Source organism: Megascapheus bottae, chromosome 16 (genome assembly GCF_031878675.1).
Source record: "Megascapheus bottae isolate mThoBot1 chromosome 16, mThoBot2.hap1, whole genome shotgun sequence".
Taxonomy (NCBI): domain Eukaryota; kingdom Metazoa; phylum Chordata; class Mammalia; order Rodentia; family Geomyidae; genus Megascapheus; species Megascapheus bottae.
Window position 1 is genome coordinate 42,231,430 of NC_143524.1, and position 26,705 is coordinate 42,258,134.

Here is a 26,705-nt window from a genome sequence, read left to right on the forward strand (position 1 = left end):
GGTGAAGGACTGAAAAGACAGGGATGCTTGAATAATTGAACCTAATACATGATATGCAAAGCTTATCACTTAGATCTTTCAGGCAACACACCATTCACTCAATGATCTTTTGTATTTGTTTTTCTTTTTTTGAACTACGAGAGTCCCTTCAAGTCTTTCATGTTACATATTTACTAAGAAAACAAAATTACCTGAAATGTCCCCCATTAAATCCAGTCAGTCTTTCTCATTAGTGGCAAAACATTGCAACAAAATCATTGTGATCACCCTCACTACCTGTACAACTCCCTGTGACATAGCATCATATTATGAGAAACCGATTCTTTGAATTCCAGTGAGGAAAATAGTTCCTGATCTCATTTTTTTGAGCATTCTCCCTGTGCATTTACCTGCATTGCGTAATTTTCTCCATGCTCTGGCTTTAGAAGTCAGTACCATATGCACTTTAAAGAAGAGGCAATAAGACTCAAATATAAGTTACATAGCTTTAAAACAACCTGCCTGGGACTGGAAGTTTGGCCTGCTAGTAGAGTGCTTTCCTAACATACACAAAGACCCAGGTTTGATTCCTCAGTACCACATACATTAAAAAAAAAAAAGGCTGAACATGGGATTATGGCTCAAGCAGTAGGGCTCTAGCCTTGAGAAAGTCCAAGGACAGTGCTCAGTCCCTGAGTTCAAGCCATAGGACTGGCAAAACAAAAAAAAAACACACACACACAAAAAAAAAACCCTGCCTAATGATCAAGAAAAAAATGTCAATGTTAAAAAAAACTGTAAGGACTAGAATAAAGAAAGAGAGACAAAGAAAAGAGAAGAGTAGAAGGAAGACAGAGGGAGGGACACACAAAGATTGTAAGAGAGGGAGGAAAAAAATCACCATTTATTTTTTAACATAGTGCAGTAAGCCCTATGTTATGATAGGATCTATGGCTACTTCGAAACTTAGAATATCATAATGTAGGATAGGGTGGTAGCCTTGAGCTGAAGTGCTCATGGACAGTGCCCAGGCCCAGAGTTCAAGAACCCATGACCCACCCCACCCCCCCAACAAAGATTAAAATGAGATTTTTCTAACAGCTAAAACAATACATATAACATAATGTACAGTACTCCATATATTGTATACTCATTGCATGCAAGTCTCCACAATCTGATCCACAATCATCACAACTACGAAAGAAGCAAAGAAAATTCTTATTTGTAATATTGCTAGTCCTAAAATTCTTATGCCTAATACGCTGAGGAAAACTGAAGCTCATGTACATAATGTGTATAGATATAGATTATGTATCTGACTATATTGCCTTCATTGATCAAAGGTGAGGTACATACACAAGGAAGCTCTCAGCATGACTGTAAAATGTTACTGACAAGCAGTTTTCAGTCATGTGCTTTTACCAAGGTATTTCCTTGTGTGTGTGATGTGCTTGGAGTAGAGTCTCGACAGTAAGTGTAATTCCATATGAATTGTACAGAGATGAAACTCATTAAGATTCTCTGGGGAGTCACCTAAATGCTGGTGGTCTCTCTGGATAGAGCTGGACTTTTAATAGAAAAAAAAATCTTCCAAACTCTAGTTGACTCATGACTCTTCAATATCTGCTGATGGTTCTTTCAGGAGAATTTCTCTTTCATGTGCTGTGTGGCATTTGTTATCACTATGTCTCTCCTGATACTCCATTCTCTGTCTGGATGACTGGGGCTTGACTTTTAGTTTTCCCTTGATAAACTTTCATTCTTGGATGGACTCTAGATAAATTACCTTCTACTCACCCACTCTCAAATCACTTACAACAGTGCCTCACTTGTTTTCAAGGATTCTACCTCTATAATGACAAATTTCAAATAAATATCTGAATGCCAGTTCTGGCTTCCAGATTTCAAACATGACGTTAAATAGCCCTTTTATTAATTACAATAAAAAATATTTTAAAAAAAGAAAGTATAGTGGGGGTTTGCACAGATCACCCACAAGGTCTCTAAAAAAAAAAACTAATTTGGAGCGTATTTGTGTATATTTTTATAGGTCTTAGGCCAAAACAAAAAGTTGGAATTAAAATGATTGCCATGGTATTTATGTATAATATCTAAAATCTCTCTAACATTATATCAAACGGTAATACAAAAAATGTGTTGTCCCAGAAGAGAAACACAAAAGTATGTGTTTTACTTGATACTTTACTGTAAAAATAAATGAATAGACTGTGAATCACTACAGTTGCTGTAAGTAACAAGACAGTAAATCACCATGAAAATGAAGTGTGCTGTTTACAAAATTCAATACTGAGAAAAATTTTATAAAAGAGATGCCTTATTTAGAATAACCATTTTACACTATAAAATAATCACACTGAAAAATTTATAAACGAAGTGATAATTTTGTGTCAGGACTTATGGGCAAATATATTAAGAAAATTTAAGACTTGCCTTTATTCCTTAAGGCATTTACTAAAGAAATGAATTTTCTATAAGTATATATTAATTCTGCCCTTAACTAGCACATAAATTTGAAATGCCTATTACTTTTAATACATAACATCAAATAAAGCCTATAGTACAGTAACTGCTGTAAATGTACAGGTATATCTAGTATCGTATGGGGAAAAACAAATAGAGGGTATTGTCCTTGGATATAATAATAAAATGTGCTCTAAAGCTAATATTTAGCAATGACCACTCCAGGCATGGCATCTCACTTTTTAAGTACCAAAAAAAGTGGTAGATCAAAATAATGCCTGTGGATCATGTTCACACATTGCTAAAACTTTGAAATCAGATCTCAGCCCAGATCAAACAAATGTAATAGCTGGATCACATGTTTGTCCCATGTAACGATGATAAACTATACAAAGTGTCTTGTTGCTTTTGTGGTCTATGGTTGGACATAGTATGAGAGATTTAGACACAAGAAGTTTCAGCACTAATACACAGACATACATACATACATATACACATACACACATATTGTTGTATTTTGTTGGAATAAATGGCAGATACTGGAACTTACACTTAATCTAAGAGAAAAAATATAACAATAATGCTAGAAATTTTTGTTTCTCCATTAGAGATAAGAATTTGGCAACTCGTTCCTAGCTTTGATCCCATTACATGTGAGCCCCAGACTTTAAAAACAGTATTGGTCTTCTATTTCTAATTGTTTCTATTATAGTCAAAAATATTAAGATTTCTTTGAAGTAAATCTTCTAAAAATGAATATCTGTTCTGAAGAAGACCAGAAGATAATTCAAAATACCGTATCTTGAGTGCGAGGTGAGGGGTGAAGAGGGAAATGGATACCAAATGCAAGGACCCAATTTACTTCCTAACGAATAACAATATAGACATCATTCTAATTTAAAAGTTGAGTGGAACAACAGACTTAAAATGTACAACAATGTCGCATTTAATACCACTCAGACTCACAGAATCTATGCCACTTCAGGGGCTTCATTCACTGTTTTCTCCTGGAAAGAAATATATGTTGACAAACATCTTGCTGATATTCCTTCATTCCTTTGGCATTCCCATTCCTCTAAACTTCTCTTCCCAGTGTTCTTACTCCTTCACCTCTGATTTGTAGTCCTCCTTCACGAGGCATCTGCCACTCCATCCCTCATCCTTGCTTCCCTTCTCTCCACCTTATCTCTAGTGAGACTTCAAGAGCTTCCCTCTATGAGTCTGGATTTTGTGTCTTACCAACAGAGGGAGAGAGGCTCTTCCCACTTGCTCACCAGCTAATGGCTCTTGTTCTCTATAAGGAACCTGGTTCTCTATAAGAATCCCAGCAGGCAACCTGCTACCAAGAGCCCCCTGGGTCTCCAGCTAGATGTGATTTCCCAGGAGGCTCTTCAAAATAGCTGAAACACATCAAAATGATATGTTTATGTTTTCCTTTTATTGCAGTCATGATAGTATAACCATAAATGTTCTTTATCTCTTTATCTCTAGATTTCAGTCCTGCTATGTAGAGTCCAGGAAACAAATACTCTATCTTCCCTCCTTCCTGTTCTAAATTCAGTTACCTATTGCATAATACCTCCCCGGATGAAGCATATAAATTCACATACAGACTTACAGCTATTGTTTCATTTTTGTGTTGAGTATTCATACTTTACAAGCAAGTAGCAACAAATTTAAAAATAAATAAGCTTTATTTGACCCAAAATATAGACCCCATGTTGTCATACACAATGGCCCATTATCTGATATCATTAAACTAAAAAGAGAATGCATCCAGTCACCAGAAATTGATATTGATTAAATTCTCCAGAATTGTGTCATGTTTCTCTGTAATTTATTTTGGACAACATGCTGAAAGGCAAAACAATGTACTTTACAGAGAGGCCTGACACCCTAGGATCCCTACATTCAGAATCCATGTCCATTGAGCTTCACTCTAAGAAGGGAGTGAACTCTTAGGAAAGTAGGAAGATTGCCTCCTTCCCTAAGTTCCCTATGAGGGAGACTGTAACTGAACGCCACCTGCTGTACATCTTAAGCTCACATATCCTTCAGTGAGAAGATACAGTCTAAATTTCCCTGAAACTATTTGTAGTGACATCTCAGGCCCCTTTTGGCTTTGAGATGGGGGAGGTTGGTTCTAGCCAGGACCATTTGGCCACGTTGACAGGGAATTGGGTTTAACTGGTACCATCTTGTCTTCATGGTGGAGGAAGGGGAAGTCTCACTCACCTCCCAGGTATGGGAGTGTCTGAATTCCTAGAGGCAGGGGTGGGGACTTGGACAATAATTTACTGGACCTACCAATCTTGGGTCAGGAATTCTCAAGCTCTCTGTGACCTTGACCGTTGACCTGACCCTGTCCAGGTGCAGACGGGCTTAGACCAAGGCTCCTGTCCTGGTTCCTGGTTCCAGGATCTCCTCCAGTCAACCTGGCATCCCACTTCAGCTCTCCACTAAAGTTAATCTGGTTTGTTGGTATTGTTTTTCTGCTCTTTCTTTCTTCTCTGGCTTTCATGGCTCAGTTTTCTAACCATGTTACATATATTCGAGGGGCTACAGGCCTCTGTGACAGGAATCCACTGCATTCACCAGCTTTTCTATAAAGACTCACACTCGACTTCTCAAAATGTGGCTGCTCGGCTTCTCATGATGGAGTTGCCTTGCAACAACTTCAACACAACTGATAAATGCACCCTCTATGTGCACATGACAGTATCAACAGGGACCGTGGGTACCAAGAGCCAAATTTGAACCTATTTTCACAGATATTAAGTAGAGATCCATTCAATGTGGGAATTTAGGTCTTCTAACCAAATTTCCTGAATCAAAATCCACACTGTTTGGATGTTTTGTAAGAACAAAGAAATGGATCAAAAGGTAAAATTTTGGTCATCAAACCACAAATATTTGGAAGTCAATTTCAGCTTTCAGTTTGTGCCACATTCAAAAGAGTATATCTAATAGTAGGATAGAGGGAAAAAGAGAGAAAGGACTTTTTTTTCTTTGATACTGTTTAGGGAACACACAGTTCCATTTCTGGACCCTAAGGAAATTGATTCATTTTCTCACACTAAAAAGAAATTTAAAAGATCTGTTAACTCCATCACCTAAATATAACTTGCATTTTTAAATCCTCCTAAGCTTAGCCCACAGTATAAGGTAAAAGAGCAGGGAAATAGTGAAGGTACTAGCTTTGACAGATTGTGAGGGGAAAATAGACATATGATGAGAACCACATCACCCATTTCAGATTTAATATTCTGGTCTTTCTATCTTCCTAGTCACCCAAGAAACAAATCTGCTCTGTCTCCTTTAAATACTCTCCTGATGAGTATTTATTTAATTGGTAGAGAAAATGAATCCAAACCTTATGAGCAAAGGGAGAGTGGGACCCAGATAAGGTAAGCTTTGGGATTTCACTGTATATTTGGTAGTAGTATTGTTTTGAGCAAACTTACTGGCATTCGTCTAGCTTGATAAATGTTGGAGACATTCTCCTCCTCCCTGAATTCTTAGCATAAGAATGTGCCTGCATAGTTCCTTGCCCTAAGGTCACTAAGCAACTCTTGCCTGCTTGTATTGATATGTAAACATCCTACCACCTGACCTCCTACCCTGAGCAGTACCCCAACCCCCTCTTGCCTCTCCTGAAGAGGCATATAAGCCCCTGTGTGAAAAATGAAATTCGCAGCTTGATCAGAACGCTTGTCTTGCTGCCTTCTTCGTGTCTCCTGTCCCTTTCATTCCTCCCTCTAGGTTCTTGGCCCTAGTTGACGTCCCGCCGGACAGGACAAATGGCGCCCAACGTGGGGCTCGAGTGACTGTGAGGCTGAGGAACTCCGTCTTCCAGGAAAACTTGGATCCAAGTGATTGTGTGACCAGCTCGGAGTGGCCCGCCCGAGACATCTCGGTCAACGCTGAGTGGAGACGGCGAAAGGTAAGTGACTGACCATGGGACAGGCATCATCGTCACAGGAATTGTTCATAGGCTCTCAAGACACGAAGAACTTGGGTTAAAAAGAAAGATTCAAAGGCATTTTTCGATTACCTAGGAGAATTATGTCCTTAGTTCCCCAAGGAGGGAACGATTAACAAGTTTAAATGGCAAAGATTTGGGAACTGTTTAAATTTTCAGGTAGTTATTGCAATTGTGGTCAAATAAGGAAGATTTTCTGCTCGAAACTGTAAATAATGCATGCTTGGCCATGTATGCTGTAAATAGCCTTTACCAAATGTGTTTGACAAGAATTGTTTTTATGTAGATAAAAAATGATCATTGATCTTAAAGATTGAACCAGTGCTCACAGTGTCTAGATTTAAAAGCAGAGGTATGGAGATCTCAGATCCCCGGGCCCAAGAAGGTCTGGGAGGCCTTAACATCGATACACCATGCATTGTCCTGTCTTACATCTTGTTCATTCACTCTGTCTTCAAAATTGCTTCACCTGAAGAACGGTCCAAGGTCTTTAGCACCTGTGCCTCCCACGTTGGAGCTGTTGCTATTTTCTATATCCCTATGATGAGCTTGTCCTTGGTGCATCGCTATGGTCAGTCAGCACCCAAAATGGTCCATTCATTAATGGCCAATGTATACCTACTTTTGCCCTCCTCCCCTCCCTCCCCCCCCCCCCCCCCCCCCCCGTGCTCAACCCCATCATCTATAGTGTCAAAACAAAACAGATCCGCAGGGCTATACTTAGTCTTTTCCTTACAAAATAAACAGTTTATTAAGCTTGGGGAAAGGGCTGGTACACGTGCCTGTAAGTGTCCCATCCGGCGGGACGTCAACTAGGGCCAAGAACCTAGAGGGAGGAATGAAAGGGATAGGAGACACGAAGAAGGCAGCAAGACAAGCGTTCTGATCAAGCTGCGAATTTCATTTTTCACACAGGGGCTTATATGCCTCTTCAGGAGAGGCAAGAGGGGGTTGGGGTACTGCTCAGGGTAGGAGGTCAGGTGGTAGGATGTTTACATATCAATACAAGCAGGCAAGAGTTGCTTAGTGACCTTAGGGCAAGGAACTATGCAGGCACATTCTTATGCTAAGAATTCAGGGAGGAGGAGAATGTCTCCGACATGTAAGTTACTATATGTTTGATTTTTTTTCATATTTTCATTTTCAAAAATATGATGGCTGTTTCCTGTTTCTAATCTTAAAAGTAAGTATGATAGGTTACCCCAAGAATGCTAGTGCTTAGTACCATTCTTAAACCTATTCTTTATCCAACAAAGTACCCTAAGCATATTTGTTGAATGACCTACGTCTTAAAGCAGGGGTGATGATTGTTGTGCTGGAACTAACTAAACAGAACAACATTGCCAATTTTTAGTAAAATTGCTCAAGGCAAAAGCATTACAAAATCACTGACTAGCAAAACAATAGAACAATCAGGAAAAATTAAGAGTAAAACACATGTTTTAATATAGCATATCTTTCCTGCAGGCCAACAGAGAGAGAACCAGATATTTCAAAGCAAAAATTAAAAATTAATCAAGATTAAAATTTTGCTTTGTTAAGAATAGGCACAATAAAACATTCCTTATATATAATTTAGCATCATTGTCATCATTAAGAATTACCTACTCTGGTAATTGTTTTAGGAATCTCATTTATTATTAAATACATGGCTACCAATAACAAATGAGTATAAACATTATTAAATTTTAAATAGACTGATCATTCTTAATCTCCAACAACTTAGGAGAATTAAAATATACAAAAACAATTGTAGGAAGTTAGTAGCTGAGATCAATGTTTCTGCACTCATCACCTTATGTTTTGTTAGAAATCAAAAATAATTTCCTAATTCAAGCTAATTTTTATAAAACTAAGCATGTCTTAAGGATCTCCAGGATATAGAAATAAATGCCATATAATGACTGATTGTTGTCCTTAATGTACTATGTTATCTCTCATCTCTTTTGCTGTCCCTTGGTAATCTCATATTGTTACAGTATTTTACCTGGTTATCTGATATATTGTATATATTCATGTTTGGTTATTTGAAGTCAGATAGGGAAGGGAGGAAAACAAGGTGAGGGGTGGGGGTGGAGGGGAGGGAAATGGGGACCAAGATATGAGAAAGGGTATCAATGTATGTGAAGTAATGCACCTTCTATCTGGTGAATATAATGTATCCCTTTTTATAATAAAAATATTTTTTAAATGTATGCATGTCTTATTATTTACTTATCAATTTGGTGACTATCAACTTCCACTATTTCTTTTTATTTTATTTTATTTTCTAGTTGGGGTGATGTACAGAGGGGTTACAGTTACATTCATCAGGAAATGGGTACATTACTTTTTAAAAATTATTACCCCTTCCCATATTTTTCTCCCACTTTCCTTCCTCTGACCCCCTCCCACTCATCTTGTATGTAAAAGCTAATAGAACATACTCTTCTGGTGCTTCTCTAAACACATCATACCATCCAAATAATTTACATGTTTTATCAGCACCTCAAATTCAGCAAGTCCAAACCTATATTTATTAATTTAGTTTCTTTCACAAATGATCTACCTCTTCAGTTAATAATGAAGAATATGAAGTGATTAAAACAAATTTTCTTTCATGAAAGCAACTTGTTCAAATGCTCTCAGACCTCTGGTCATGTCTTTCTGTTTAAATTTCTATTTGATAAGAAACAAACATTCTGATCCTCTTTTGTGATGACTCCTTATATTTTTAACTAGTTATGCCTGATCTACCAATACCATCTTCAGCTTTTCCCTCTGATATCTCCATTAAAATTGATATAACCGGGCTGAGAGTTAGGCCTAGTGGTAGAGTGCTTGCTTAACATGCATGAAGACCCCGGTTCAATTCCTCTGTACCACATACATAGAAAAAGCCGAAAGTGGTGCTGTGGCTCAAAGAGTAAAGCTTTAGCCTTGCAAAATTCCACAGACAGTGCTAAGGCCTTGAGTTCACACCCTAGGACTGGTAAAAAAAAAAAATTATATAGACTCTGGATTTTTGGTACTTCTCTGTATTTACTGTCTTACTTTCAGCTTCACCCTTCTGTTTCTTCAAAATCTCTCTCACCGTAGGTGACCTCACCTTAATCTCTCCTCATTCTAATTTATCTTACATGCAAATGTCAGATTTGTTTTTTATAATGGAATCATACATTGCTTAGGACACCTTTCCATAGCTTTTCTTACTCTCCAAATTGCTTGCAGCATTCCAGCTAGGAAGACACTAAATCCTAAACCTATGTGATTTTCCTTAAAGTTTTCAGAGATCATCTGTGTCCTCACTCCACCTTGCTGATAAAGAAACAGGGCTTCTGTAGTATTTTATCATTGAGCCACAAAGTTTTCTGGCTTTCTAATTGTGCAACACCCAAGGTCATGGAACTGTAATAAGTCTGCCATCCCTCGTAAGATTTTTGCATCCCTATATTTCCACTTTTCTAAAAAAAGGTATCTAGTAAAATTATAACTACCAAGATGACTATAAAAGTTCTCCTGAACAAACTTGCTGGATTAACCAGAAATCTCTGTTTCTTCCTTAAAAAAAAAATACATTGCCTATTTATCAGACACCGTGACTTCTGTGTAATCCCAGCTACTTGGAAAAGAGAAAACAAAGGGAATCATGATCAGAGGCCAGTCAGTCCAGAAAAAAGTTAATAGCAAAACAAAAGTGCTATATGAAGTGGAAGGCACCTGTCATTCCAACTGCATAGAAGGCAGGTGCATATCAGTCCAGGGCACAAAAAAAAAGTGAGACGATCCTGGAAAAATAACTAAAGAAAGAAAAGCTGAGCGTGTGGCTCAAGTGACAAAGTCCTTGCCTAGCAAGCATTAGGCTTGTAAGTACCACACACACACACACACACACGCACACACACACACGCTGATACCAACACCCATTTAGACACACATAGATCATTTTCAAATTAGCAGCACCACCTTAACCAAATCATTTTTTCTTATTTTTCAAACATCCTGATAAGAATTCCATATACTTACTTATGCAGGAGGGATGATGTGGAATTTCAATTTTTAGAGCTAAATTGAAAGGCTTAGTTCAGTAAACATTACTGAATGCTATTTGAGTATCAAATACTGCACAGATTAGTATGTAACAGGAGACTAGAAACATTTGTTTCAGCCTGAACAATTAAGATTAAACAGGATAGTGTACATGAAATTACTTAGAAAACAGTAATTAATACACAGGATTAATTGATACAATCCTTAAATTGTAAAGTCAGGCATTTTTTTTTTCCTAGAAGTAACTTAAACGAATTCTCAAGCTATTCACATAGAAGACTGCTTACAAGAAACACAAAGCAAACTAAGAAGAAATGTGAGGTCCTTATCATAAATGTTTTGCCTATCAACAACCTAATGATTCAATTTCATTTTTAAATTAAGGTACGTAAACACAAGCTTCCTGCACCAATACGTTTATTTTTCTTTTGCTCCGTTCTTTTCCGCTTGTCTTGTTAACTAAACAAGGGGTCAGAGAGCTACAGAATAACAGAGTAGCATAGAAATACAACAGACCTGCTTTTCCTCTACTTGCATAAGTGATTTTGCAATCAAGATTCCCTGTTGGGAGAGAAGAGAGAGGGAGAGAGACATACGGAGAGACAAAGGAATTTAATCAGCATATGCATGTGCAGAACTATCAAAGTGAAAACTCTTGTACAACTACTACATACGAATAAAAATGAAAAAATGTTAAAAGATTCCTTATAAAGGACCTTCATATACCAAACTACAAATAGGAATAGGTAGTCTAAAGGTCAAAGTGAAACAGAAACAGTCAGGTAGGAAATTGTTCTTTCATGTTGTTTCTTTCTTACCTTCACTTTGGAAGTGAAGGTAAAGACTAACACTACTAGTCTTCTGATGTTGATTCTTCAGCTTCTCCACTATAGCCTTTCTAAGTCTTCATGTCGTAACGGATAAGGCCCACCCTAACTATGGTCCTTGACTACCAGATCCTTTGAGCTCCTAACTGTACTTAACTCCTCACTGCTTTGAGCACATCTATGGCCTAGTCAAAAGCCTCAAGTTGCACACAGATGTTTTGTTTTCCTGTTTAGCTAATCCTATCAGAACTATGCTTCCTAGTAATGTATATGTGTACATACATACGTTTCTCCTGACACATATAACACCAAACCCTCCCAGCATACAGGCACAGGCACATCTTCAGGACTGCTTATCTTGCTTACCTAGTTTATTTACACTTGCTGCAGCACATTTGTCCAATTCTACTTCATAAGCACACAGATCAGATTTCTTTTTCCTGGACTTCTGAACATCAGAGAGGCAACATGGCATGAAAACTCACCGTCATCTTCGTCAGGCCTGCATTCACATGTCAGCTTCATTGGATCGATTGATGACAACTTTCAATACTTTATTTAACTCAGTACCTGAGCATTCCTCTGGCAAAAGCTGATACCAAGTTCTCTTGTGATAACCAATAGTTATTAGGACAATTCTATATTGATTTTTGACATTTTTCTATCCTCTTTTCTTTTTAATACTTGTACAGGAAGCGCTTCCAACTTAATATGGTGTGTGCGTAGGCACGTGCAAGTGTGTGTGTGTGTGTGTGTGTGTGTGTGTGTGTGTGTGTGTGCATAGCTTCAAATATTGTCTCTAGTTTGAAATTGGCCTTTTAAATGTGTAGAAGTTGTTTTGCTGTGCTGTTCTTGTATTTTATCAAGACAAGTCCATTAATCTCTACTTGCATGATTTATATCTTTAGTTTCTCCATTAAAATAATTCTTTTCCACTCAAGGTTATATAAATATTTACCTACATTTTATTCTAAAATGTATCCACTTTATTCATATTTACTTATTTAGTCATCAGGAAATAATTTCAGTATAAACTATGGTGATATGCTTTATTTATTTATTTTTCTAAATGAGTAAGCAGTTTACCTAGTTTCCTTTCATTCAGTAACTCACTTTATTACTACCAGTTTTAAACTCTGTTTTTATATTTCATGTTCACCAAACTTCTTTCCTATACTTTGAACTCTGCTCCAGAGCTAGACTGGGCTTGTTTCCAGTTGTATACTACTAGATTCTTTATGACCGCTTCTAATATACTCTGTAGATAACAATACTTCAATATGTCACATGTGGCTCTTTCTGTAATCATAGCAAAGCCTTCTGTGCTGCTTCTGTGACTCCTTTCTAATGAAAAAATTCTTTTCTTGACCTTTTTCTTTTGCTTCAGTTCCTCATTCTCATAAAACATTGCAACATTTCCTGTTTTTTATTTTGTTTTGCTGGGTTTTTAAATTTTTATTTCATCCATAGTGGGGTAACTTGAACTCTGGACCTAGCAACTGAAGAACTCAAGGCTAGAGCTCTACCACTTGAACCACAGCACCACTTCCAGCTTTTTCTGTGTATGTGGTACTGAGGAATCAAACTCAGGGCTTCGTGTATGCTTAGCAAGCACTCTACCACTAGACCACACTCCCAGCCTTCTTGGTTCATTTTAAAGATAATATAGGAAATACAGAGGGAAATAGAGATCAGAATTATAACCTTAGCCCAATACTGGTAACTTACACAAGTAATTCTAGCTATTCTGGATGCTGAAATCACACAGAGGATTATGGTTCAACATTAGCCTGGTCAGAGAAGTCTTAAAGATTCTATCTCCAAATAACAAAATTTTAAAAAATATTAATCTACAGCCAAGAATAAGGCTAGAGGTATGGTTCAAGTGAACTTCACAACAGAAATTTGGAAATTCACAAATATGTGAAAATGAGACCTTGCACTCCTAAAATGACTTGTCAAGAAAGTATACACAAAGTAAGTTAAATAATTGGTTTAAGAGAATCAAAGTGCAAGCAACATAGCAAAATTTATGCGAGAAAGCTGAAGATTACCTGAAAATGAAGGAATATCTTAAATGAAGCTTAAATTTCTTTTTTTTAATATATTTTTATTGTAATTAATAAAAGGGTTGCATGATATTTGCCAGATAGAAGGTGCATTAATTCACATACATTGATACCCTTTTACATGTCTTGGTACCCATTACCCTCCCCCCACCCACCACCCACTCTCCGTATTGGTTTTCCCCCCTTCCCTATCAAGTTTCAGATAACCAAATACAAATAAATTCAATATATCAGATAACAAAGTGAGATACTGTAACAATATGAGATACCCAAGGGACAACAAAGGAGATGAGGGATAACATAGTACATTAAGGACAGCAATTATTTGTTATATGGCTTTTGTTTCAATATCCTGGAGGTCCTTTCAATTAATGAAGCTTAAATTTCTATCTTAATGAACTACAGACAAAAAGAGAATACAAAGCCTAAATCAAGCAAAAAGAAGAAAATAATGATTAGATTTGAAATTAAAGTACAGAAAACCCATAGATAAGAATAACAAGGGACTGCTGTCCCTTGGTTATCTCATATTGTTACAGTATCCCACTTTGTTACCTGATATATCAGATATATTTGTATTTGGTTATTTGAAATTGGATAGGGAAGGGGGAAAACAAGACGAGGGGTGGGGGAAGGGAATGGGGATCAAGACATGTGAAAGGGTATCAATGTATCTGAATTAATGCACCTCCTATCTGGCAAATATCATGCAACCCTTCTATTAATTACAATAAAAATATATGAATAAATAAATAAATAAATAAAATCAGTGGTTATCATAATCATTTACCACTAAAATCAGCAAAAAAGAGAAAACAATCCCTGAAAAATAAATAAATAAATAAATCTTCACAAGAGTTCATACCAAAGTTCTCCTTGTAACTGTATCATAAAAAAAGAATAGACAAAAGTATTACTTCTAATAATTTTAAAATTTCCTAAACATTCAAGCCCAGATGATGCACTCACAAATTCCAACAGTAATAGAATTAATTCCATTTCTTTGCAAAGACAAAAATAGAACAAGAGAAGAAAACAACTCACCTGGTCATTTTATTTATTCTCAAAACCCAAAGATACCAGGCCAGGAGTTTGGCCTAGTGGTAGAATGCTTGCCTAGCATGAACGAGACCCAGGTTTGATTCCTCAGTACCGCATACATAGATTAAAAAGCCAGAAGTGATGCTGTGGCTCAAGCAGTAGAGCTCTAGCCTTGAGAAAGTCAAGGAAAGTGCTCAGGCCCTGAGCTCCAGGACTGGCACAAAAAAAAAAAAAAACCCACAAAGATACATAAAACGCATCCCAATCCAGTATCTTTTGTAAATATAGAAACAAACATTATTACTTAAGTACTAGCAAACTGAATCCAGCAACATATTTAAAAGGCTATACTCCATGAATAGTTGAAACTTACCTTGCAAATGCAAGATTAATTTAACATTGCCAATAAGATCTAGACAGCAACCAGTAGAAAAAGCACATGATCATCTCAAAGATGCAGAAAAATAGAAAAATACAATGCCCAATTTTTATTATTAAAAACACTCATTAATATATTATTTATACGTTGATTTGTTTATTTGAAATAGGGAAGGGGAAAACAAGATGATTGGGAGAGGGTGAAGGGAAGGAAAGGGGGACAAAAACATAAGAAGGGGAGGCTGGGAGTTTTGCCTAGTGGTAGAGTGCTTGCCTAGCATGCACAAAGACCCGGGTTTGATTCCTCAATACTACACACATAAAAAAAAAGCCAGAAATGGTGCTGTGGCTCAAGTGGTAGAGCCTTGAGAAAGCCCAAGAGCCCAAGGACAGTGCCCAAGCCCTGAGTTCAAGGCCCAGGACTGACAAATTTTTTTTTAATCCTGACAAATACACTAAAACAATGTTAAAATTAATAAATGAGTTCAATAAAGTTAGAGAAAACAAAAACAATGTTTAAAATTGATTGTCTATACAATCAATTGTATTGATTGTAGCAATGAGTAACCCAAAACTAGAACCAAAGTTACCAATTACAACAGTATTTGAAAGAATAAAATATTTAGATATAAATTTAAGCAAAAGGGAATAGGACTTGGGTGATTAAAACATTTCACCCAAAACGTTGCTGAACCAGTGATAGTCTACTTAGGCACATGGATACCTAGATAGAGCTTTCTCTTCATTCAGAAAGAACTACCCAAGAAAGAAATCAAGGTTTATTGAGTCAAAGGAGAGAGAGCCAGTGCTCTTGCACTGACCAGTCTTTGAATAAGTATCCCCAAAGGAAGTATGAAAGTGAATGGAAACTGTGTAGCGTGACCAATTCCCAGAGACAGAGCAAGCCATGAGTTATTAAAAGCCAACATTCAGAAAACTTAAGGACCTGATGACAAAGGGCTGAAGAGAAAAACACGTAGCCTTAAATATTCATTTCTTCTTGGCTTATAATGTGATAGTTCATAAGGAATCATTTTCCTAAATGTATTTATTTAGGCCCTTTCCAATTTTTCACACTATACAAAGAATCCAACTTTGACTTTCATCTTTATTGAAATTATTTTTCATTGGCATCCCTCTAATTAGAACTGCTCAGTTCAAAAATAAAACAACTTTCAACAGCTAGGGCTTTACTTCACTCTCCATTTTATCTTCCAGCAGTTATACATATTGCATTGCCTCCAGTGAGCATGAGTGTGTTCTACTTAGCTTCACTGAGCAAAACAAATATGTCACACTTCAGGCTTTGCTATTTAACAGCTGAATTGTGGCAGTTTTATTACTGACCACTCCTGAAGCTAAGAAACTTCAGTGCTTAGTTTTTACTTTTTGTTTTATTTCTGTTTTGTGTGAGGACTTGGGGTTTGCTTTTTATTTTGTTTCGGTTTTGGATCATCAAGTATCCAGTACTGTGCTAGGCAATTAAAGAAAAACACAAATTAATGCCTTTCTTTGAAGGCTGAAGTCCTGAATCAGGGCCTTGCAAGTGCCAGAAAAGTGCTCTTCCACTCAGCTAAATCCCCAACCCCAAAACATAGATTTTTTTTTCCAACTAGGGCTATAAAAAATTCCTTTTGAAATCATTAACTTTTTACACTTTCTATTTATAAATGTTTAGTGACTATAAGCAAACGTTTCAGCAAGTGTTATTAAACAGAACATCTATGCCCTGCGAAAGTAAGATGATATTGTCTTTTCCAATGTAACTAGTGTTGATAACCATAAAAAGTAAGTCAAGCAGGTTTTCTTCCCCTTCTTTCTGTACCTTCTCTTGGCCCTAGATGAAAATTCTGATACAGTGAAGTTTTCTGCTTTTCTTTTCCTTTCTTTTCTTCTTCTTCTTTTTTTTTTTTTGTTGTTGTTGTTGTTAGTCACAAGGCTTGAACTCTGGGCCTTAGTGCTGTCCCTGAGCTCTTCAGCTCAAGGCTAATGCTCTACCACTTGAGCCACAGTGCCACTTCCAATTTTCTGGTGGAGATAGGAGTCTCACAGACTTTCAGGCCTGGGGTGGCTTTGAACCGCTATCCTCAGATCTCAGCCTCCTGAATAGCTAGGATTACAAGCGTGAGCCACCAGTGCCTGGCTTCTGCTTTTTCTCAGAAATACATTTTATTTTAAAATACAAAACACATTTTAAATTTATAAGTTGAAACAATTCAATCAGCAAATTAATCAGCATTTGAATTTTCTACCATATCCCTCCTCAGTATCTAGGCTCAATATAGGCATACCGCAAAGTAGCTGGAAGGAGGCTTTATTGGCTTCAGTTCTGTTTTTTGCTCATATCTTACTATCTATTATTTTTAATATTGTCAAGGCCAAAGTTAAAAATAGTAGAAAAAGGTAAATCTAGCAGTGATTTTTATATAATATTATTGTAAGATAACTTCATATTGGCTAAGCTTAGTGGTATTTTGAGATCTATTTTTAATGTATTTATTGTTATTGTGAAGGTAATATACAGAGGGATTTGGGTTATTTAAGTCAGATAAAGAGCACATTACTTTTTGGACCATATCACCCCTTCCTTTCTCTCAGTTTTTCTCTTCCAACCCTAACCATGAGGAGTTATATAGCTCATTTTCAACACAGTGTCTAGTGAATATCACTGCTTCATTTATTCAGCCGTGTCCCTCCATTATTGTGACTCCCCTCACCACCCCAAAGATATATAAAGGAACAAATGAGGTAAAAGTAAATGAAAATGAAAACAGTAACTAAGAAAAAACCCTCCTGTTTCCATTTCCTGAAGTTCATTTCAATAAATATTATTTTATGATCAGATGCCAGACCAAGAAAAACATAGGTTGCATGGTTTCCCTCATTTGTGATAACTAGAATGTGACTAAAAATCTACAAGTAAGCACACTGGATGGTAAAAGAGAAAAAAAATTACCCAGGGACCTGATAAACTATACAGGTATCTAGGCATTCCCAAGGAAGGATTTTCTTTTATTTTACTATTTACTATTTTTGTTTGTTTTATTGTTGGGGTGATGTACATTGGGGTTAGTTATATTCATCAGGTAGTGGGCACATCTTGAACATTGTTACCCCTTCCCCGTGTTTTTCTCACACTTTCCCTCCCCCAGTCCCTCACACTTATCTTCCCTTACTTTCCCTTACTTTCCCATTATCAAATACAGACAGCCTGCTTTCCTCTAAGTAGCCCTCTTCATGTCTCTTTTGATAAGAATCTCATTTGAAAAGACTACCCTGAATCACAGCATACCCTGTCTTTACTGCTTCTTTATTAAGATCCACTGCCTCAGAGAAACAAAACACTCCCAGAAAACAAAGCTAAGATAACAACAGTTGATAGTTCTTACAAAAAAAGGCTGGTTTCCTCATAAGGATCTGGGCCTGTTTGTTATAAAAAGATGAAATTCAAGGTATCAATAGTGTGTGTGTGTGTGTGTGTGTGTGTGTGTGTGTGTGTGTGTGTGTGTGCGCGCGCACGCGTGTGTGTGTGTTACTACTTAAACCTTACATTCTCCTGCTGGAACTTTCCACTTTGTGAACTCATCCCAAAACCAGCTTCCTGAGAAAACTGGGTGATGCAGTCTCTGGAAGTCAGTACCCCAGAACACCAAGCAAACTACAAAGGATGGATGATAGAACCGGAGAGAGAAAGAAAGTAAAAATAATGAGCATGTTTCCAGGAAAAATCTGGAAACATCTATCATCTACGGATAGAAATAGCATATGCTCATTGGAATGAATCCATTGAACAGAATGTGAGCAATTGAAAAGCTGAGTGAGAATGAGCACAGTTAATCCAGAGCCAAAATAGCCTACAAATTCCACAACAGAAGCTGAGACAGACACACTTCTGCTTGAAAAGGAGACCTAGGCATTTTACAGAAAAAAAAACAGAGATTTTGTAGAAAAGAGGGGGGAAAGTACACCTCTAAAACAGACTTAAAATTCACCAATCTGCTTTCCGCAGATTATGCATGTAGTAACACTCAGAAAGCATTTTGGCTGTCTACTGGTAGTCACTAGTCAGTCAGGGCTTTTAATTATCAGCAATACAAGTTGCAGCAGCTAATGAAACTTCCATAACAGCCATGAGGAACTTGTGCCTTGTCCTATTCTGCTGGCTGTGAAGCTGCTGTATCTCAGCTCCACACATGCTCCAAACTGCTTTTGCTAAAAAAGTGTGCAAGTCAAAATACTGTCATCATTTGCGAGCTGGTTCACTGCTACCTCTGGCAAGTGTTTGATGCTGGAAGGAAGCTGGAAAATGATAGAACAAGTATCTCTCCAAAAATGTTTGCTTAGGAAATCTCTCAATGCCACCACAATCATCATTCTAGGACCAGTGGCATGAGTTCCAGGGATTTTCCCCCAATATCCAGTACCAATCTAAGCATGCACTCTTAATATGAAACAGTACCACTGAGGCCTTTTCAGGGATCTGACTCAACTGAAGAACTTCGGTTCTTCAGTGCTGTAAGAAATAAGGCTTAAGTAGGAAGTGTGCTTTCTCTTAGGGTGAGTCTTAACTCTAGGTGATCCATCCTTTAGGTCCTAAAGTTGGTGAGAGTGTCAAATGAAAGAATAACTTGCTTCCAAGACTAATGACACTAAATTCTTTCCTTTGTTCCCAAAGCCATTGGTAGATAAAAAACCATTTTGCAGTTATTACTTCTGAATTACTTGTGTCTCTTTTGGGAATTTTCAGTCATCCCCATGCCAATTTGTCCAGTTCCTTGCACAAAAAGGTGCCATATGTACAGCACTAGTGTTATGTCTGTTTTCCAAACTAGGGACTGGATACTATATCCAGCCTGAGCTTACCTTTTGAGAGGAAGTGCACATATAACACTATAAACTGAAACATGTGAAAATAGTTTGAGATTTGGTTCCTGATAACTTTGAAGGTGTGAAGGGAATTAATTCATTTGGAGTTCATCTTGGCCAAGAGCAACAACGTATCTATTAAGTAGGAAAACAACAATACTATTGAAGAAAGTGTAGAGTAGGGTAGATTTAGAAAGCTATTTTTCACAGAAAGTTATGCTAGAAGAGCCAGAAGAAATTATAAACATTTCATGGAACAGAGTTTCATGATTGATGAGGCAAAGAAAATGTTTACTGGTGATCATCCTGGCAAAAGGGGGAAACAAGGACATTTGAAACAATTTAATTATTGTGAGCATTGTTAGACGTTTAAAGATCTGTATCATGACATTTGTTAATTTGGGATTATACACTTTATTCTCAATTGCAAATGAAATAAGAGTATCTGTGAATAAGGGAGAAATTCTACATTTAAAAACTAATTCTATTATTGGTTATGTAAGCTATTAAAAATACCCTCAATGAAGACTTAATCTTACCATTATTGTGAACATTATAGGAGAAAAAAATGATGCTGTTGAAAGTTTGCAATTCATATTTGCCTCAATTCACTGTCTTTTACTTTTTAAAGACACAGACATCATTTCAGAAACTTTGAACTCATACATGGATCTAATATCACTGTAAACTCTCAGAAAGGCACTGTGTCATATGATAATGTCAGAGATTAGGAGAAAAAGGAAAGGGCCTTCTAGTTCTTTCTTCTGCTGGGAGAGAGAACTCTTAGCACAGCCCTGCGTATCTGCCTGGTCTTCACGCTGTAGATGAGGGGGTTCATGACAGGAGGGGCTAGCAAGTAGGCGTTGGCAATCACGGTGTGCACGTAGGGTGGGGCTCGTTTCCCAAATCTATGGACAAAGGACAGACTGATCAGTGGAACATAGAACACAGCTACCGCCCCGATGTGGGAGACACAGGTGCTAAAGGCTTTCTTCCTCTCCTCTGGGGAAGCAATGCTGAGGACAGTCCTGATAATCAACACATAGGACAGGAGGATGAATATTGAGTCCACTCCAGCTGTGGTGATCAGAGCAGTCAGCCCCACGGCGCTGTTGATCCTGGTGTCTGAGCAGGACAGCTTCATCACATCTGGGTGGAAGCAGTAGGAGTGGTGGAGCACCCGGCTTCGACAATAGGACAATCTTTTCAGAAGGGCTACCATCGGTGTCAGTGTTAGGGTCCCTCTGAAGATGATTGCCACCCCAATTTGTGATATCCTGGAGTCAGTCAAAATACTAGCATACCGGAGGGGATTTGAGATGGCCACATATCGATCAAAAGCCATAGCCAGCAGGACTGAAGATTCCATCACAGTGAAGAGCTGAATGAAGAACATCTGGGCCAGGCAGGCATTGAAGCTGATCTCCCTGGCACTGAACCAGAAGATGCCCAGCATAGTGGCCAGGGTAGATATGGACAGCCCAAGGTCCGTGGTGGACAACATAGACAGGAAATAGTACATGGGCTCATGCAGGCCGGGCTGAGTGATGATGGCCAGGAGAATCAGGCCGTTCCCTGAGAGGGCCATGGCATAGAGAAAGCAGAAGGGAATGGAGACCCAGGTGTGGAAGGCTTCCAGCCCGGGAACACCAGTTAGCAGGAAGGTGATGGTGTGGAAGGAGGATGTGGCGTTCTGAACAGGTGTCATGTTGAACTGCAGAATCTCCAGCTGAGAGTCCTGAAATGACCACTGTGATGATTGATCACGCATTTAAATGGAGCTTACTTTACCAAGTAACCCTTGCAAAGTACAGAGTCTATTTTACCTCAAAGGTTCAAAAATAAACAGATGTCATTGAAATCATAAATAAGGCATCAAATTTAGGAAATGAACAATTACAGGAGAATACAGGATTTTTGTACCAAAATAAAATAAAATGTGGAGATTTCATCTTATTTAACTTCACTATTTTGGTATGTGATGAGAGGAGATAAGGATTTTATCTAGTTACTTCAAAAACTAACAAGGTAGGGAGTTGGTAGATAAAGTAAAAAAAAAAATAAGATGAAAATTTCTGCAGACATTCATTCCCCTTTTTGTCCTTATTATTCCCACTCATCTGAATCAGGCTACTTAGGTCAGGAACACATTGTATGTCTGAGCAGTCACTCAGTGATGAATATATCTTTGTCATTTGCTCTCTTCTTTGGCCACAGTTAGAACTTTTTCTCTTTATGTATTCCCATGGGGAAGAAATGGTGTTGGTTCCACATAGCTGTTTTTACCTAGCTTCTCAATTCATTTGGGATATTTATTGAGTTTAACATGAAACATGACCAACTATATGCTAAAATCCAGAATAAGAATATACAATATAAGAATATAGTTGCATAATGGATACTACAGCCTTTGAGAATAGTTGAAAAATAGGGTCTTTGATAAAAGGAATGCATGAGTAAATAATCAAAATTCAATGTGATGTGTATAAAAATGGGAAAGTTTTTTAGGGGGTGGCACTGAAAGGCTTCACTGAGTAAACAAAGATTCTATTTTCATGTAACATAATCACTGAAAGTATATCTTGTCATATTCATAGATCTCTATCACACAAAATAGGTTAGTATAAGCTATACACCCCACAGAGAATGGGGATTTTTTTTTAGGCTCCTTTGATCATTCTGAAACTATTACTCTAAGGCGTTCACTCTCTAAGCCTTTATATATGTGATTTCTACGCTATCCCTTGACTGACATACCTTTCTTCCTGATCCATCACCCCTACTGCACAAAGCACTCATTACTTTCGCACAAGCTATAACAACATTGGTAGAGGTCGTTTCCCCGTTCTCAGATTAAGAGCTTCCACAGTTTCCCCACACTGATGCAAGCGACCACTACAGAAAATCCAGCTTTGAGCTTTTCTTTACCCAGAGTCCTCACTGCCTTCACCATCACAATAAACCCCTTATCTCTTTCCCACAGCCATCAAGGATCCTCAGCATAGGAACAATGTCTACCTTTAGAGTGACCTGCAAGTATACTCCCATGTGGATGTGCTTTGCTTCATTCAAGAAGCTTCTTTTTTGAGTAAGACTAAATTCTTTAGTCTTTACATGATCCACTGACATGTATAAGTTCAACATGGATTTATCTGGCTTACGAGATATTCATGGCATCATTAAATCTTCCTCTGGAGTCATATCTTTCAATATGTATGCATCTAGAATTTTGGTGTGATTATGAATTATTTCAAAATAGGTCAAATTACATTAAGCTACTAGAAGGTGCTTATTCATTATAATATTCCTGAGAATCAAAACCGTATTCTGAGTATATGAGCAAACAGTATATACTTACTGGGATTAATTCAGGGTAAGAGGTATTAACTAAACATGAATTCTTCACTTATCTCTGACATATTGTGGTTTTGCCTGTTTAAACCATGTTTCCTGGTTTATCAATATCAATTATTTTTTTTCTGTTATACAACATTTTCTTATGATTAGCTTTAAGTGGTTGTACAAAGGGATTACAAGTCAATGCACTATTTTATGAGTACATACATCTTAATCAGATCACTTCTTCCATCCTCCCCATTTTTTCCAACCCCACCCATACTCTTGAATCACATAATTCCATTAATATCAATTCTTACATGAAGATTATATCCTGTGAGAACTATAGCACACACTGCCCGTTCTGTGCTGGGATACCTTGTGCTATCTCTCTTCTCTTATTATAGACCCTAGACGGAATAATTCTTCATATGAAATCTTCCTCTTTTTTTTTAACAGGGAAGCCTAATGCTACCCTACATAGCCGTGGTTTTTCTTACCAAGCATGTGAATGTGTTCCTTCCCGCCTTAGTCTCCAGAAAGGGCCTATGAGCTGGGAAGACATCCACACACAGGACCAAGGAGCATATATCAAGCGCCATCCCTGTCTCAGGCTCCCTGAATTCTTTTCAGCAGCACTGGTGAATATCTCTATGGCCCCCAGAGTATGAAGCTTCCCTGGGGCTTCATTCCCCTCTCCTTTACTATACCTACAAGTATTGTTTCCATGAAGTGATCGGTACAGCCCTTCCTTCATCTTTTTCCTGAATTTCGTTGGATGAAAATTAAAGTTTGTAACAATCCCAAACATATGCGTTTGACCTACTCCTCAGCTCATCACTCATTCCCACACTAATCTCCAACCCAGCTGATGAATTTTGTTTTCTTCCAACATTATTCAGATGGATTCTTCAATGTTTTTGGAGACTTCCTCACTCCTGCTCCACTCCAAATCGAATTATTTTTATTCATTCTCTCATAAAGCATGCTAAATAATTAATACATATCAGGTCTTTGACCTCATAAAACAGAATCCTTTCCCCCCAGGGCTCACAATACAATGAGAAAACAGATTTTTTAAACACGGTAATATTAACAGTCACATTTATTTTTATTAATTTCTACTTAAATTCCACACCTGGATGGAGTTTAGTATAATTCAGTACATGTACACAATGCATTCCAATCAAATGAAGATTTTTAATACAACTTTTTAAGCATTTTTAATATTTTTAATTAGTGTATAATTAGATGTATGGGGTTCTGTGTGATGTTTCAATATATTAATATAGTTCATAGTAATCAGATTATGGTAAATTTTCACTTTAAACCCAGATAAAAGAAATCATTAGATCTGTTGAGGTGAATGAATTTATGAAATTCAGTTCTTTTATTCAATATATACTGTGTAAAAAATGAGCTAGGTAACTTGTGGGTATAGACAAGAGGGGTGAAATGAGGGAGAGCAGAAGAAGAGGTGATATTGATCAAGAAGCATAACCTGACTCATAACCTGTACTCATAACTTGTACTCATAACCACACTTATGGAATTGTAACCCCTTTACACAGCTACTTCATAGAAACAATTAAAAAAAAGAAAAGTGCTATTTTCATTCCTGCTTCTTCTTTATTATCTTTATGTTACTACTATGAAAAACTTACCAATAAACTCTGAGATATCTGAAACATAGACTTTGCTTACTGATTTGCATTACATGAGACATACCTTAGATGGTTACATGCTTCTAGAGGAGATGAAACTGATTTCTAAGTCTGACTTCTTTTTGTCCATGCTTGCAAACTAGATGTACTAGGCTTGCAAACTAGATTCTATTAGGAGCCAGATGAAATATTCATACAGGCCAGAAACATACCACATGAAGTCTCTGCTACAAAGAATCTACAGTCTACAAATGTGTAAATAGCCACCGTCTTATCAGATTTAGGTGAGAGAAAGTGTATATGTATATATAGACATGTATCATATGTGTATATGAAATATAGGATGTAAATATACACACACATATGCAGAGGGATAACTCATAACAGTGAATAATCAAACATGAGTCCAGGAAGACATCCTCAAGAATACATGAAAATGTTCTTAAATTAGCTTAGAGAAGAAGACTTTATGCACAGCCTTGCGAATTTGCTTGGTTTTCACACTGTAGATTATAGGGTTCATGACTGGAGGGATGAGCAGATACACATTGGCAATGAGTGTGTGGATCAAAGCGGGGGCATGCCTCCCAAATCTATGCACCAGTGACAAGCTGATCATGGGTATGTAGAAGATGGCCACGGCGCAGAGATGGGAGATGCAGGTGCCAAAGGCTTTCTTCCGCTCCTCCCTGGATGCAATACAGAGCACAGAGTGGATGATCAGAACATAGGAGAGGAGGATCAAAACAGAGTCCAGTCCAGCAGTGGAGATGACAATGGCCAGGCCAAATGCACTGTTGACCTTGGTGTCTGTGCAGGAAAGCTTCATCACATCGGGATGGAAGCAATAGGAGTGGTGGAGCACGTGACTTCGGCAAAAGCTCAGCCGCTTAAGGAGCAGGAGTAAAGGCACGAGGGCCGTTGTCCCCCTAATCACGATTGCAATGCCCACTTGGATGATCCGGGAATTTGTGAGGATCATGGCATATCTCAGTGGGTTGCAGATGGCCACAAAGCGGTCAAAGGCCATCACCAAGAGGACGGAGGACTCCATGAATGTGAAGCCATGGATAAAGAACATTTGGGCAATGCAGGAATCAAAGCTGATTTCTCGAGCATCGAACCAGAAAATCCCCAGCATGGTGACCAGTGTAGAAAGACACAGACCTAAGTCTGTGAAGGACAGCATGGACAGGAAATAGTACATGGGTGCATGGAGACTTGACTCGGTGACGATGACAAACAGGATCATGCCATTCCCAGAGATGGCAATGACATAGAGACAACAGAATGGAATGGAGACCCAGGTGTGAGAGGCCTCAAAACCAGGGATGCCAGTAAGGAAGAAGACTGCAGGGTAGAAAATGCTCTGGTTGGAAAATGACATCTTGACTTAAGGAAGCAGATAGCCTTTGGTGAAAGGACCATATCCTTTAATAACAATAATAATAATTATTATTATTATTATAATGTAATGAAGAGAAGTGTTTTTGCTCTCCTCAACATATCACACATACAACTTAAGATCATCAATGATTCATGTCATGATCCAGCTCCTCAATGGAAATGTATAGACACTGAGTCTTAAGCTTCAAACTTATCTCAGATGTGGAAAAACAGAATACTAAATTGTGTGAGGAAATCCAGAATTCCAGAAGATTCCTATTATTTTGCATCTAGGGTGCAGAAAATTACATGCACATACATGCATGATATAGTGATATAGTGGATGGTCTGTGAATATAAATACTGCAGACAGGATATTTGTGAACAACCATAAGCCAATATAAAGTAATTTTCCCTCCTGTTCATCACTTTTCAGTTTATGAGATGAGAAATCTGAGGTACATTAAAATTTATAAATCCTTGTGTACCAAATGATGATAGGAGACTAGGTAATATTTTAAATGTTTGACAAAGTACTTGTGACAGTAACTATACAACAGCTACTGACTTAAAAGCATATAAATATTAGGAAAAAAGCCAATTGAATCAATGCAAATAGATCATTCAGGATAATGAAGGACAAGGATTTGAGTACCAAATTGTATCT

At 37.6% G+C, this 26,705-nt stretch overlaps 2 protein-coding genes across 2 annotated transcripts; both read right to left on the reverse strand.

Annotated features, from left to right (window-relative positions):
- Positions 1-20,403: 20,403 nt before the first annotated feature.
- LOC150053406 (olfactory receptor OR51C1-like) lies at positions 20,404-21,360 on the reverse strand. The gene has a single exon (XM_090349080.1). It carries the CDS (start codon positions 21,358-21,360, stop codon positions 20,404-20,406), a length of 957 nt encoding a protein of 318 aa, XP_090205206.1.
- A 3,734-nt stretch (positions 21,361-25,094) lies between these two features.
- LOC150053407 (olfactory receptor OR51C1-like) lies at positions 25,095-26,039 on the reverse strand. Its single transcript, XM_090349081.1, has one exon. The coding sequence runs from the start codon at positions 26,037-26,039 to the stop codon at positions 25,095-25,097; it is 945 nt and encodes a 314-aa protein (XP_090205207.1).
- Positions 26,040-26,705: the final 666 nt, after the last annotated feature.